Below are 14682 nucleotides of genomic sequence, written 5' to 3' on the forward strand. Positions count from 1 at the left end.
AAACCTTCAAAACTATTCTGTGCCTCGGTTACCCCATCTATAAATTGGGGGTTAAGGCTGTGAGCCCCATGTGGGATATGGACTGTGTCCAACCTGATGAGCTTGTATCTTCCCTAGTGTTTAGAGGAATGCCTGGCACATAGAAAGTGATCAAGAGAAACCACAAAAAGAAAAAAAATCTCAAAACTATTCTGTGCCTCAATTTCCTCATCTGTAAAATGGGGATTATAATAATAGCACTTATTAAGCGCTTACTATGTGCAAAGCACTGTTCTGAGCGCTGGGGAGGTTACAAGGTGATGAGGTTGTCCCACAGGGGGCTCACAGTCTTCATCCCCATTTTACAGATGAGGGAACTGAGGCCTGGAGAAGTGAAGTGACTTGCCCAAAGTCACCCAGCTGACAAGCGGCAGAGCCGGGATTTGAACCCGTGACCTCTGACTCCAAAGCCCGGGCTCTTTCCACTGTGCCACGCTGCTTCTCCACTGTGAGCCTCATGTGGGACACAGACTGTATCCAGACAATGGGCTTTTATCAACCCCAGCGTTTAGTACAGTGCCTGGTACGTAGTAAGTGCTTAACAGATACCACTAAAAAAAAAGAAATCTCAAAACTATTCTCGGCCTCAGTTTCCTCATCTGTAAAATGAGGCTTAAGACTGTGAGTCTCATGTGGGACATGGACTGTGTCCAGATAATTAGAATGTATCTATCTCACACTTAATACAGTGCCTGGCACATAGTAGGTGCTTAATAGATACCACTAAAAAAAAATATCAAAACTATTCTGTGCCTCGGTTTGCTCATCTGTAAAATGGGGCTTAAGACTGTGAACCTCATGTGGGGCACAGACTGTGTCCAGATAGTTAGTTTGTATCTAGTTCAGTGCCCCCTTCTAGACTGCGGGCCCGGTGTTGATAGAGATTGTCTCTGTTGTCGAACTGTACTTTCCAAGTGCTTAGTACGGTGCTGTACACACAAGCGCTTAGTACAGTGCTCTGCACACAGTAAGCGCTCAGTAAATACAATTGAATGAATAAATTAGAATGAATGAATGAATGAATGAGGTGCTTAATAGATACCACTAAAAAAAAAAAAAAAGGAAATTAAACTATTCTGGACCTCAGCTTCCTCATCTGTAAAATGGGGCTTAAGACCGTGAACCTCACGTGGGACGCGGACTGTGTCCAGACAATTATAATAATAATAATGATTATGATGATGGCATTTATTAAGCGCTTACTATGTGCAAAATACTGTTCTAAGTGCTGGGGAGGTTACAAGGTGATCAGGTTGTCTCATGGGGGGCTTGCAGTCTTAATCCCCATTTTACAGATGAGGTAACTGAGGCCCAGGGAAGTGAAGTGACCTGCCCAAAGTCACACAGCTGACAACTGGTGGAGCTGGGATATGAACATATGAATTATATATATATATATATATTATAATATATAATATATTATGGTATTTGTTAAGTGCTTACTATGTGCCAAGCACCATTCTAAGCACTGGGGGGATACATGATCAGGTTGTCCCACGGGGGGCTCCCAGTCTTAATCCCCATTTTACAGATGAGGTAACTGAGACCCAGAGAAGTGACTTGCCCAAAATCACACAGCTGACAACTGGTGGAGCTGGGATATGAACATATGAATTATATATATATATGTATATATATGTGTGTGTATTATAACAATATATAATATAATATATAATGGTATTTGTTAAGCGCTTACTACATGCAAAGCACTGTTCTAAGCGCTGGGGGGGATACAAGGTGATCAGGTTGTCCCACGTGGGGCTCACAGTCTTCACCCCTAATTTTACAGATGAGGGCACTGAGGCCCAGAGAAGTGGAGTGACTTGCCCAAAGTCACACAGCTGACAACTGGCGGAGCCGGGATATGAACATATGAATTGTATATATATATATATATATATATATATATATATATATATAAATATATATTATAACAATATATATATAATGTATAATGGTATTTGTTAAGCGCTTACTATGTGCCAAGCACTGTTCTAAGTGCTGGGGGGATACAAGGTGATCAGGTTGTCCCACAGGGGGCTCACAATCTTAATCCCCATTTTCCAGATGAGGGAACTGAGAAGTGGAGTGACTTGCCCAAAGTCACATAGCTGACAACTGGTGGAGCTGGGATATGAACATATGAATTATATAATACATAATGGTATTTGTTAAGCGCTTACTAGGTGCCAAGCACTGTTCTAAGCGCTGGGGGGATACAAGGTGATGAGGTTGTCCCACGTGGGGCTCACAATCTTCATCCCCATTTTCCAGATGAGGGCACTGAGGCCCAGAGAAGTGAAGCGCCCTGCCCAAAGTCACCCAGCTGCCATGTGTGGGGGGTCTGAATTCGAACCCATGACCTCTGCCTCCCAAGCCCGGGCTCTTCCCACTGAGCCCCGCTGCTTCTCTTTCTCCTTAGCTTGTATCTCCCCCAGCGCTCAGTACAGTGCCCGGCCCCTAGGAAACGCTTCACTGCTGGCGTTAACAACAGGAAAGGAAAGGGAAGAGGTGGGAGTAGGCCGCGGGCCCGCCCCCCGGCCGTGGAACGTCAGCATCCCGTTGCTCGGCAACGTCGGGTTGGCCTCCCGTCAGCCTCTGCGCTTCCCAGAGGCCTCCGCGCTTGGCAGCGGAGGGGACATCGCGGACTCCAAGATGGCCGCCAATGCACCCGGTGAGTGGCCACCGGGGGGAGGGGGGCAGGACCACTGGACGGAGGACAGGCCCAGGGGACAGGACCAGGCCAGGGACAGGGCTAGGACCGGGACAAGGGCAGGACCAGGGGAAGGACAGGACCAGGACCAGGCCGGGGACAGGACTAGGATCGGGCCAAGGGCAGGACCAGGCCAAGGACAGGCCCAGGACCAGGGGACAGGACCAGGCCAGGGGCAGGACTAGGACCGGGGGAAGGGACAGGACCAGGGGACGGGACAGGACCAGGACAGGCCTGGGGGACAGGACCAGGACCAGGGGACAGGACCAGGCCAGGGGCAGGACAAGGACCGGGACAAGGGCAGGACCAGGCCCAGGGGACAGGACCAGGACAGGCCCAGGGGACAGGACCAGGACCAGACCAGGGACAGGACCAGGACAGGGGCAGGACTAGGACCGGGCCAAGGGCAGGACCAGGGGAAGGGACAGGACCAGGACCAGACCAGGGACAGGACCAGGACTAGGGGACAGGACCAGGCCAGGGGCAGGACTAGGACCGGGCCAAGGACAGGACCAGGGGAAGGGACAGGACCAGGCCTGGGGGACAGGACCAGGGGAAGGGACAGGACCAGGCCTGGGGGACAGGACCAGGGCAGGCCCAGGGGACAGGACCAGGACCAGGGGACAGGACCAGGCCAGGGGCAGGACTAGGACCGGGCCAAGGACAGGACCAGGGGAAGGGACAGGACCAGGCCCGGGGGACAGGACCAGGACCAGACCAGGGACAGGACCAGGACCAGGGGACAGGACCAGGCCAGGGGCAGGACTAGGACCGGGCCAAGGACAGGACCAGGGGAAGGGACAGGACCAGGACAGGCCTGGGGGACAGGACCAGGACCAGACCAGGGACAGGACCAGGCCCGGGGAACAGGACCAGGCCGGGGATAGGACTAGGATCGGGCCAAGGGCAGGACCAGAGGACGGGACAGGCCCAGGGGACAGGACCAGGACCAGACCAGGGACAGGACTAGGATCTGGCCAAGGGCAGGACCAGGCCCAGGGGACAGGCCCAAGGCCCAGGCCAGGGACAGGACTAGGACCGGGCCAAGGACAGGACCAGGGGAAGGGACAGGATCAGGGGACAGGACCAGGCCAGGGTCAGAGCTAGGACCGGGCCAAGGACAGGACCAGGAGACAGGACAGGACAGGCCCAGGGGACAGGACCAGAACCAGGTCAGGGATAGGGCTACGACCAGGCCAAGGACAGGACCAGGAGATGGGACGGGACCACGGGACAGGACCAGGAGACGGGACGGGACCACGGGACAGGACCAGGAGACAGGACAGGACAGGCCCAGGGGACAGGACCAGAACCAGGTCAGGGACAGGGCTAGGACCGGGCCAAGGACAGGACCAGGAGACGGGACAGGACCGGGACAGGACCAGGCCCAGGGGACAGGACCAGGCCAAGGACAGGACCATTCCCAGATCTTGTCCTTTTCTCAAGGACTTGCTTGTTGCAGGCGGGGCAGGGGCCACGGCAGACAGCAGGGTGGGCCTAGGGGTCCCGGCCGTGCTCCCTCCCCCCCACCTTGAGAGACCCCGGAGTTAATAATAATAATAGCATCTGTTAAGCGCTTACTATGTGCCAGGCAATATTCTAAGCGTCGGGGGTGGGGGGGCGGCGGTTACAAGGTAATCAGGTTGTCCCACCGGGGTCTCACAGTCTTGATTCCCATTTTACAGATGAAGGAACTGAGGCACTGAGAAGGGAAGGGACTTGCCCAAAGTCACACAGCTGAAAAGTGGCGGAGTCGGGATTTGAACCCATGATCTCCGACTCCCAAGCCCAGGCTCTTTTTACTGAAGCACTCTGCTTCTCGGAGACCCTGGAGTTAATAATAATAATAATAATGACATTTTGGAGTTAATAATAATAATGACATTTTTAAGCACTTACTATAATAATAATAATGATGGCATTTATTAAGCACTTACTATGTGCAAAGCACTGTTTTAAGTGCTGGGGAGGTTACAAGGTGATCAGGTTGTCCCACATTGAGCTCACAGCTTTTAACCCCTATTTTACAGATGAGGTCATTGAGGCACAGAGAAGTGAAGTGACTTGCCCAAAGTCACACAGCTGACAATTGGCGGAGCTGGGATTTGAACCCATGACCTCTGACTCCAAAGCCTGGGCTCTTTCCACTGAGCCACGTTTCTTCTATGTGCTTCTATAATAATAATAATAATGGTATTTGTTAAGCGCCTACTATGTGCAAAGCACTGTTCTAAGCGCTGGGGGGGATACAAGGTGATGAGGTTGTCCCACGGGGGGCTCACAGTCTTTATCCCCATTTTACAGATGAGGGAACTGAGGCCCAGAGAAGTGAAGTGATTTGCCCAAAGTCACACAGCTGGCAATTGGCGGAGCCGGGATTTGAACCCATGACCTCTGACTCCAAAGCCCGGGCTCTTTCCACTGAGCCACGCTGCTTCTCCTGTGGAGTTCCTTCTCTTTGTGGACTTCTCTCGCCCACCTCAAGCTCGGCCTGGGCACCCAACCGCCCTCCCCAAAAGGCCAAGGCCCTGGCGCCGCTCCGTCCTCGGGAAGCCCCCGGCCTGCGGGAAACGCAGCTAGTAATAATCAATCAATCAATCAATCGTATTTGTTGAGCGCTTACTGTGTGCAGAGCACAGTACTAAGTGCTTGGGAAGTACAAGTTGGCAACATATAGAGACAGTCCCTACCCAACAGTGGGCTCACAGTCTGAAAGGGGGAGACAGGGAACAAAACCAAACATACCAACAAAATAAAAGAAATAGAATAGATATGTACAAGTAAAATTAATAGAGTAATAAATATGTATATACATATATACAGGTGCTGTGGGGAAGGGAAGGAGGTAAGATGGGGGGGATGGAGAGGGGGACGAGGGGGAGAGGAAGGAAGGGGCTATAATGATGGCATTTATTAAGCGCTTACTATGCAAAGCACTGTTCTAAGCTAATGCCAATTGATAGAGAAAAAGACAGTGGGAAATAATGTGATAATGGCGTGTTCTAAAAAAGAGAAGGCAAAACTGAATTATGATAACCATCAGCTCAGTAGTTCTCCGGAAATACCAATGCCGCCAGTTTAGGAAAACAGGATTTCTCCCTCCAACTGTGACCTCGACCCCCGTAAGTGAGGATTTATGCCACTTGCCAACTAAAGATGGTGTGAGGATTGAAGAGGCTGTGGTAGCTGGGTATTTTGTGCCAGGCGACCCATCATCCGAAACCCCGTTTTTTAAAATTGGGTAGAATAAGCCTTATTTGTTAGTATTGGAGACCCGGCTTTCAATATCAGCTCCGTGACCGTGGACTTAACCTCTCTGTACTTCAGTAAAATGGAGATAAAATACTTATTTTAATAAGTATTTAGTCTCGTGCGGTACGGGGACTGTGGCTCATCTGATTGCCTTTCATCCGCCTTAGTGCTTGGCATAAAGTGTTGTTTTGTGCTGGGAAGATGGGGCAAATTTCTACAAAAGAACTACCGAAATGTAGTTTTCCAGTTCGTTCATTCACTCAATCGTATTTATTGAGCGCTTACTGTGTGCAGAGCACTGTACTAAGCGCCTGGGAAGAACAAGTTGCCAACAGTTGTCAGAGTGGGACCCTTGAGCCTCTCTGGTCTTCGTGTAGTATTCTGACAAACTTTTTCATCTATTGTAGCGTTATTTTAGATTCCAAACAGCCATCTTTGACTACTAATGAGTGTAGTATTAAGTGCAAACTATGTGCGTGGCACTTTACTGAGCGCTAGGGTGGGTGCAAAATAATCAGGTCAGCCACGGTCTGGTTGAAAACCAAAAATAAAATGATTTCTTGGCCTCCAGCTATCAAGGATACTCAACTAGAAGTAAAACCCCTCTTGATTGGCAGCATTGATGAGAAGCAGCGTGGCTTAGTGGAAAAAGCCCGGGCTTCAGCTGTGTGACTTTGGGCAAGTCACTTCACTTCTCTGTGCCTCAGTTCCCTCATCTGTAAAATGGGGAGGAAGACTATGAGCCCATGCGGGACAACCAGATTACCCTGTATCTTCCCCAGTGCATAGCACATAGTAAGCGCTGAACAAATACCACCATTATACCACCTGTATATATGTATATATGTTTGTACATATTTTTTTTACTCTAATTTATTTGTACATATCTATTCTATTTATTTTATTTTGTTAGTATGTTTGGTTTTGTTCTCTGTCTCCCCCTTTTAGACTGTGAGCCCACTGTTGGGTAGGGACTGTCTCTGTGTGTTGCCAATTTGTACTTCCCAAGCGCTTAGTACAGTGCTCTGCACATAGTAAGCGCTCAATAAATACGATTGATGATGATGATGATTATTATTTTTAAGTTCAGCAGGTTGCTTAGTTTGTCGTGGTCATCAACCATGATTTTCATTGCCCAGAGTGGAATTTGTAGAGACTTGGAAGCTCAGTGTAAATGCATTCTGCAGCCAACAAAAGCTTAGCTATTGTCAGATTTGCAAATTATTTCTTCCCCATTGTTTTCATTTTGAGAAACAGTTGCCAGAAAATAAATCTGGCTGCTTTGGCCTTTCCGGAGTAAACTTTTGAACGAAAATGTAGTCACAGACTTTGAACTTGTAGCCTAAGGAAAGCAGCTTAGCCCCGTGGAAAACACAAGCGTAGAAGATACGGGTTCTAATCCCTGCTGTACCACGTTGGCTACGTGACTTTGTGCGAGTTATGTGACGTCTCTACCTTGTTTCCCTCATCTGGGGGTTAAATCGTACTCCCTAATACTGAAATGTGAGCCCCAAAGACAGAGACTATATCCAGTCTGATTATCTGCACACAGTAAGCGCTCAATAAATACGATTGAATGAATGATCTTGTATCTACGCAGTGCTTAGTTTGTAATAATAAGGTAGTTGTACAAATGTAGCCACACTAACAGTGACTCAAATAGCATTTTGAATTGGCGCTACTACTGGATCGTCGCCGGTCCTTTCAACAGTGGCAGCAAAGTGGTTGTTGCCCTTCTTGACACCCATCCTTGGTTTAGGGAGCTCTTTGGATGGTTTCATATTCACTGTATATCCCTGAAGTTGGTCATTTGGGTTGTATGCAGGCATAGTTGTCTGGTGGTGGGGACTGTTGGCAGGATTGGGACGAGACGTGTATACACAAAACATTGTATAATCAGGTAAGGGTCCTGGCTACATTTCCCTGCTTGTTCATTAGCGAATTTGAACACAACGGTCGAGGGAAGGCGATTTTCCCAGGAAATGATAAATGGCTCATAAGGACGCAAACCTTTGCCTGCTGAAAATTCCAGGCTCATCCCCTCACTGCTCATTCATTCATTCATTCAGTCGTATTTATTGAGGGCTCACTGCGCTGTACTAAACGCTGGGGAGTGTACAGGATAACAGTAATAACCCACTGGGGTTCGCGGCAAGGCGGTGGTTTTGCCCTTATTCCGCGGAGGAGGAGCTCAATAAAATTCAGTTGATGGAACCCAAAGAATTCTCTTTTCAGTGCCGCTTAAGGAGCAAAGGCTTCTGAATGTCAAACTCGGACAGCTGCCGGCGTGGATAGCGATGCGCGACTTCTCACCCAGGGGAATCGGAGGAGCTTTTCGTAGAGGTCGGTGCCTACAGCCTTTAAAGGCATTTTACCCGAAAGGGGGAGAGAGCTTTCAACAGCCCTGCGTAGTATTTTCTTTATGATGTCTTGTGAGATGGCCCTTTCCCATAAGTTAACCTTATATGTATCAATAGTAATCATTGGGAGCATAACATTTCAAACAGTTGTACCAAGCTGGCGTTTTCAATGTTCCTGTTTCTCTGCTGTTGGTAGTCAGTTTTCTGTTTAAATAGCCCTGTGAGGTATTTTTTTTTTTTGATGGCATGTATTAAGCGCTTACTATGTGCAAAGCACTGTTCTAAGCGCTGGGGAGGTTACAAGGTGATCAGGTTGTCCCCTGGGGGGGCTCACAGTCTTAATCCCCATTTTACAGATGAGGTAACTGAGGCCCAGAGAAGTGACTTGCCGAAAGTCATGGAGCTGGGATTTGAACCCAAGACCTCTGACTCAGCACTTAGTACAGTGCTCTGCACACAGTAAGCGCTCAATAAATACGATTGATGATGACTCCAAAGCCCGGGCTCTTCCCACTGAGCCACGATACTAAGCTCATTCTCCACGAATGAGTTTTCAATTTGCTTCTGGACTTCAGCCCTAAAAATTATTTAAACTCCTTTTGAGTATAATGAATGTAGGTCCAGAGTCCTGCCTATAATTGGCTATGGCACAGAATTCAGTACAGTAAACTTCCTTCTTGGGAAGAACATGGGTTTGGGAGTAGGGAGACCCTCATTCTAATCCCAACTTGGATGTATTACTTTAACTTCTGGGCCTGTTTTCTCCACTGTAAAATATGGATGATTAAATACTTGCCAGCCATACACCGAGCCCCATTTGGATCAGGGACACAGTTTGGCCCTAGTAAGCACTTAACAAAATACCACAATATTAGCATCGTTTTCCTAAAAACCTGTTAGCGTCTGTAGTTAATTTTTTCCCCGAGGGTCATGCTTGTTGTGAGAAAGATGATACCTAGGGCTATCCAAGTCTCTCCCACTAGAGTTTTAAAAAAAAAAATGTTCAAGGCGGGTGACCACTTTAGAAACACGTTTCTCTCTTTTTTTCCAGGTTACGATCGATATTACAGTAAATACATCGATGTGAAGAAAGGGGGTATTGGAGGTATCACCATGGTGCTGGCAGCTTATGTCCTGCTGAACTACTGCGCTGTTTATAAGGAGCTCAGTAAGTACCCTTGTGTGTCTTAGCTCCTAGGCCATCTGTGGCTTTGGAAAGCCAATTGTTTTCTGTTCTGGAACTAGGCTATGAGAAACCTTATTTCTAATTTCTAATCTTTTCTAATTTCTAATCTTATTTCTAATATTGACTGTGATTTTGAGCCCACTGTTGGGTAGGGACTGTCTCTATATGTTGCCAACTTGTACTTCCCAAGCGCTTAGTACAGTACTCTGCACACAGCAAGCGCTCAATAAATACGATTGATGATGATAATATTGGGCAATTATCCTGTGTGCCTGGCCCCTGTACAAAGTGCTGGGGTTTATATAATAATAACAACGATGGCATTTGTTAAGCACTTACTATGTGCAGAACATTGTTCTAAGTGCTGGGGGGATACACGGTGATCAAATTGTCCCACGTGGGGCTCACAGTCTTAATCCCCATTTTACAGATGAGGTAACTGAGGCTCAGAGGAGTTAAGTGACTTGCCCAAGGTCACACAGCAGACATGTGGCGGAGTCGGGATTCAAACCCATGACCTCTGACTCCAAAGCCCGTGCTCTTTCCACTGAGCCATGCTGCTTCTCTATCTTACATCTATAAGCTAATCAGGTTGGACACAATCTTTGTCCCACATGGGATAATCCCCATTTTGCAGGTGAGGCAACTGGGGCACAGAGAAGTTAAGTGACTTGCCCAAGATAATAATAATAAAATGGCATTTATTAAGCGCTTACTGTGTGCAAAGCACTGGGGAGGTTACAAGGTGATCAGGTTGTCCCACGGGGCGGCTCACAGTCTTCATCCCCATTTTACAGACGAAGGAACTGAGGCACAGAGAAGTTAAGTGACTTGCCCAAGGTCACACAGCTCCCAAGATCCCACACAAGACAAGTGGCAGAGCTGGGATTAGAACTCAGGTCCTCTGACTCCAGGGCCTGTGCGTTATCCACCGGGCCATGCTGCTTCTCCAATCACTGAGATATCAGTGCTACTTATTGAGTGCCTGCTGTGTGTGGCGTACGTAGTTACTTTACCCACTAGGCCATGCTGCTTCTCCAATCACTGAGATTCCAGTATCAATCAGTGCTATTTATTGAGTGCCTGCTGTGTAAAGAGTAGTTAGTTACTTTACCCACCAGTTTTAAATTACCGGTGGCACTTTTTTTGGTCCAAGATGTCCTGAGTCTGTTGTGAGCCTGCTGTTGGGTAGGGACCGTCTCTATATGTTGCCAACTTGTACTTCCCAAGCGCTTAGTCCAGTGCTCTGCACACAGTAAGCGCTCAATAAATATGATTGAATGAATGTTGAACTGTGTAGCATATTCCAGGAGGCAGGTTTTCACCTGTGTCACCCCTAAATGAAGTTTCTGACAACTGCGGGCCCCCCGTTCTGTCACATTTTGAAGACCGATCTTAACGGCTTTTGAGTAATGTTCTCAAACGGCTCAGAGACGATAAGGTAATGGCCTTGTAGTTATTTCTAGACTGTAGTCAATCGATCAATCAGTTGTATTTATTGAGCGCTTACTGTGTGCAGAGCACTGTACTAAGCGCTTGGGAAGTACAAGTTGGCAACCCGTGAGTTGTAAGTTGTTACAACTTACAAGTTGTAAGCCCGCTGTTGGGTAAGGACCGTCTCTATATGTTGCTAACTTGTACTTCCCAAGCGCTCTGCATACAGCAAGCGCTCAATAAATACGATTGTACGAATGAATGCCTAACAAAGTATCGGGAACCTGATCCAAGCCTTTTCTCTTTTCCAAAACTAACTCCAGAGCATGAGCGAATGCGGAAATACCACTGAGAAGTGAAGCATCGCTAGCTGGTACAAGTTGCAGTCTGAGAGCGTGGGTCACTCTACCGTCATCACTCGCCTCACCGAAGACCGTTCATGTCTAATTCCATTGTGTCCTAATAAAAGAAAGGTTATATGTACAATAAAAGATGAGTTTAAATACCGTCGGTGATTTTCATCTGTGACGACCATGGTAATGGAACTGAGTGAACACCTAACAGGCCATTGGTCATGAAGGGACACAGAACATATGCGGTGGCTGTCAGCTCTGTGATTCAATGCTTTGGTTCAGACATACAACACGGTTACAAGCATGTATGAAATGTTAAGTAGTACAAGCTAAGCCTTGAACAAAATTTAAAGCAAGAGTAGCCATGATGGGTTGATACTGGAGACAGTCAGGCTTGAATCTGAAATATAACAGGGAATGGAACTTAAAACACCAGAGCTCACCGTAGATGGGTGGAATGGACTCCGTCACGGAGCTCCTAGTAGTTGACGAAAGGTTGGAAAGAGGAAAAGACTGAAGGTGGGGATTGGTCATTTCCAAATAGTGAAAAAGCGACAAATGTGATCTGTCATATCAGAGGGTGGGTGAGGCATATAAATCTAAATAATACAGAATGTGATGAGCTGAGCTAAACAAGGGAACACAGTCAGGATTAAAGAAAAGTGAGTAATCAATGTGCATGTCAATACCTTCCCTACTCTCCTCATGTAAACCCAACTGGCCCTTTGGGGGTAATCTTTTCAAAATAAGGCTGGGAGCTGAGCCCTGGGCTAACAGAATTTGGGGAAAAAAAAAACAAGGATTAATGTGAAAAGGGGCCCGGGATGGCTAAGCAGTAGAGAAAATTGGTATGTATAGATTTTAGCTGACTGCTTACACGCTAACCATCCATCTGCCTAAATCTTTCTTTTGAGCTGCAACATGTCACAAAGGCAACTCTGGTACCAGGTTCACTTTATAAAGGCTTCAGTCTGATTTAAACTGGCTAAAGGAAGTTGACGTCCCCAACCAGCCCCACACCCGAGACTCATTTTGGCTAGGAAACATTTGGTTGTCAAAATTAACTTAGAAGCACCTGAAGACTGCTCTATGCTGGATGATACCAAAGTGAAATTTGTGTGTGTGAGAAGACCAATGTGGGGCTATGGGGCGAGGAGGGGGGAATTGAGACCCAATTAGTGTACATACTGTCCTCGGTGTTGGAGCAGCTGGAACTATCTTTGCTAATAAAGAATGATTGCTCACTATGGGCGGGAACATGGACAAATTCTGCTGAACTGTACTCTTCCAAGCCCTTAGAGCAGTGCTCTGCACATAATAAGCACTCAATAAACACCACTGATTGATACCATCTCTAGCCCAGACTTTCTTAATCTATAAAATTTTATGAAGGAAATTACTGAGAATTTAGATTTTTTCCACGGGTGTGGAAATATAGAATGATTGCTCACTATGGGTGGGAACATGGACTAATTCTGCTGAATTGTACTCTTCCAAGCCCTTAGAAGAGTGCTCTGCACACAATAAGCAGTCAATAAACACCATTGATTGATACCATTTCTAGCCCAGACTTTCTTAATCTATAAAATTTTATGAAGGAAATTACTGAGAATTTAGATTGTTTTCCACGGATGTGGTATGAATAACTTTCTGAAACTGGAGTAACTATCTTCGCTAATAAAGAATGATTTCTCACTATGGGAACATGGACTAATTCTGCTGAATCGTACTCTTCCAAGCCCTTACAACAGTGCACTGCACATAATAAGCACTCAATAAATACCATTGATTGATACCATCTCTAGCCCAGCCTTTCTTAATCTATAAAATTTTATGAAGGAAATTACTGAGAACTTAGATTTTCTTCGATGTGTTAAGAATAACTTTCTGAAACTGGAGTAACTATCTTCGCTAATAAATGATTTCTTACTATGGGTGGGAACATGGACTAATTCTGCCGAATCGTACTCTTCCAAGCCCTTAGAACAGTGCTCTGCACATAATAAGCAGTCAATAAACACCATTGATTGATACCATCTCTAGCCCGGACTTTCTTAATCTATAAAATTTTATGAAGGAAATTACTGAGAATTTAGATTGTTTTCCACGGGTGTGGTACGAATAACTTTCTGAAACTGGAGTAACTATCTTCGCTAATAAATAATTTCTCACTATGGGTGGGAACATGGACTAATTCTGCTGAATTGTACTCTTTCAAGCCCTTAGAACAGTGCTCTGCACATAATAAGCAGTCAATAAACACCATTGATTGATACCATCTCTAGCCCAGACTTAATCTATAAATTTTATGAAGGAAATTACTGAGAATTTAGATTGTTTTCCACGGGTGTGGAAATAAAGAATGATTGCTCACTATGGGAGGGAACATGGACTAATTCTGCTGAATCGTACTCTTCCAAGCCCTTAGAACAGTGTTCTGCACATAGTAAGCAGTCAATAAACACCATTAATTGATACCATCTCTAGCCCAGACTTTCTTAATCTATAAAATTTTATGAAGGAAATTACTGAGAATTTAGATTGTTTTCCACTGATGTGGTAAGAATAGCTTTCTGAAACTGGAGTAACTATCTTCGCTAATAAAGAATGATTGCTCACTATGGGTGGGAAAATGGACTAATTCTGCTGAATCGTACTCTTCCAAGCCCTTAGAACAATGCTCTGCGCATAATAAGCAGTCAATAAACACCACTGACTGATACCATCTCTAGCCCAGGCTTTCTTAATCTATAAAATTTTATGAAGGAAATTACTGAGAATTTAGATTGTTTTCCACGGGTGTGGCAAGAATAACTTTCTGAAACTGGAGTAACTATCTTCACTAATAAAGAATGATTGCTCACTATGGGTGGGAAAATGGACTAATTCTGCTGAATCGTACTTTTCCAAGCCCTTAGAACAGTGCTCTGCACTTAATAAGCACTCAATTAGCACCACTGATTGATACCATCTCTAGCCCAATCTATAAAATTTTATGAAGGAAATTACTGAGAATTCAGATTGTTTTCCACGGGTGTGGGAATAAAGAATGATTGCTCACTATGGGCAGGGACATGGACTCATTTTGCTGAATCGTACTCTTCCAAGCCCTTAGAACAGCGTTCTGCACACAATAAGCACTCAATAAACACCACTGATTGATAACCATCTCTAGCCCGGGCTTTCTTAATCTATAAAATTTTATGAAGGAAATTACTGAGAATTTAGATTGTTTTCCACGGATGTGGTAAGAATAGCTTTCTGAAACTGGAGTAACTATCTTCGCTAATAAAGAATGATTGCTCACTATGGGTGGGAAAATGGACTAATTCTGCTGAATCGTAC

The 14682-nt window shown here is 46.1% G+C and overlaps 1 protein-coding gene across 1 annotated transcript; it reads left to right on the plus strand.

Annotated features, from left to right (window-relative positions):
- Nucleotides 1-2633: 2633 nt before the first annotated feature.
- On the plus strand, nucleotides 2634-11491 carry ATP5MF (ATP synthase membrane subunit f). The gene is made up of 4 exons (XM_038762545.1): nucleotides 2634-2713; nucleotides 8240-8347; nucleotides 9416-9532; nucleotides 11308-11491. The coding sequence occupies exons 1-4, from the start codon at nucleotides 2695-2697 to the stop codon at nucleotides 11334-11336; spliced, it is 273 nt and encodes a 90-aa protein (XP_038618473.1). The 5' UTR covers nucleotides 2634-2694; the 3' UTR covers nucleotides 11337-11491.
- Nucleotides 11492-14682: the final 3191 nt, after the last annotated feature.

The sequence above is a fragment of the Tachyglossus aculeatus genome, chromosome 21 (genome assembly GCF_015852505.1).
Source record: "Tachyglossus aculeatus isolate mTacAcu1 chromosome 21, mTacAcu1.pri, whole genome shotgun sequence".
NCBI classification, from domain to species: Eukaryota; Metazoa; Chordata; class Mammalia; order Monotremata; family Tachyglossidae; genus Tachyglossus; species Tachyglossus aculeatus.

Coding starts and splice junctions, on each gene's coding strand:
- ATP5MF (XM_038762545.1), top strand. Junction 8,348..9,415: donor CGGAGGAGCTTTTCGTAGAG/GTCGGTGCCTAC, acceptor CTTTTTTTCCAG/GTTACGATCGATATTACAGT. Junction 9,533..11,307: donor CGCTGTTTATAAGGAGCTCA/GTAAGTACCCTT, acceptor AACTAACTCCAG/AGCATGAGCGAATGCGGAAA.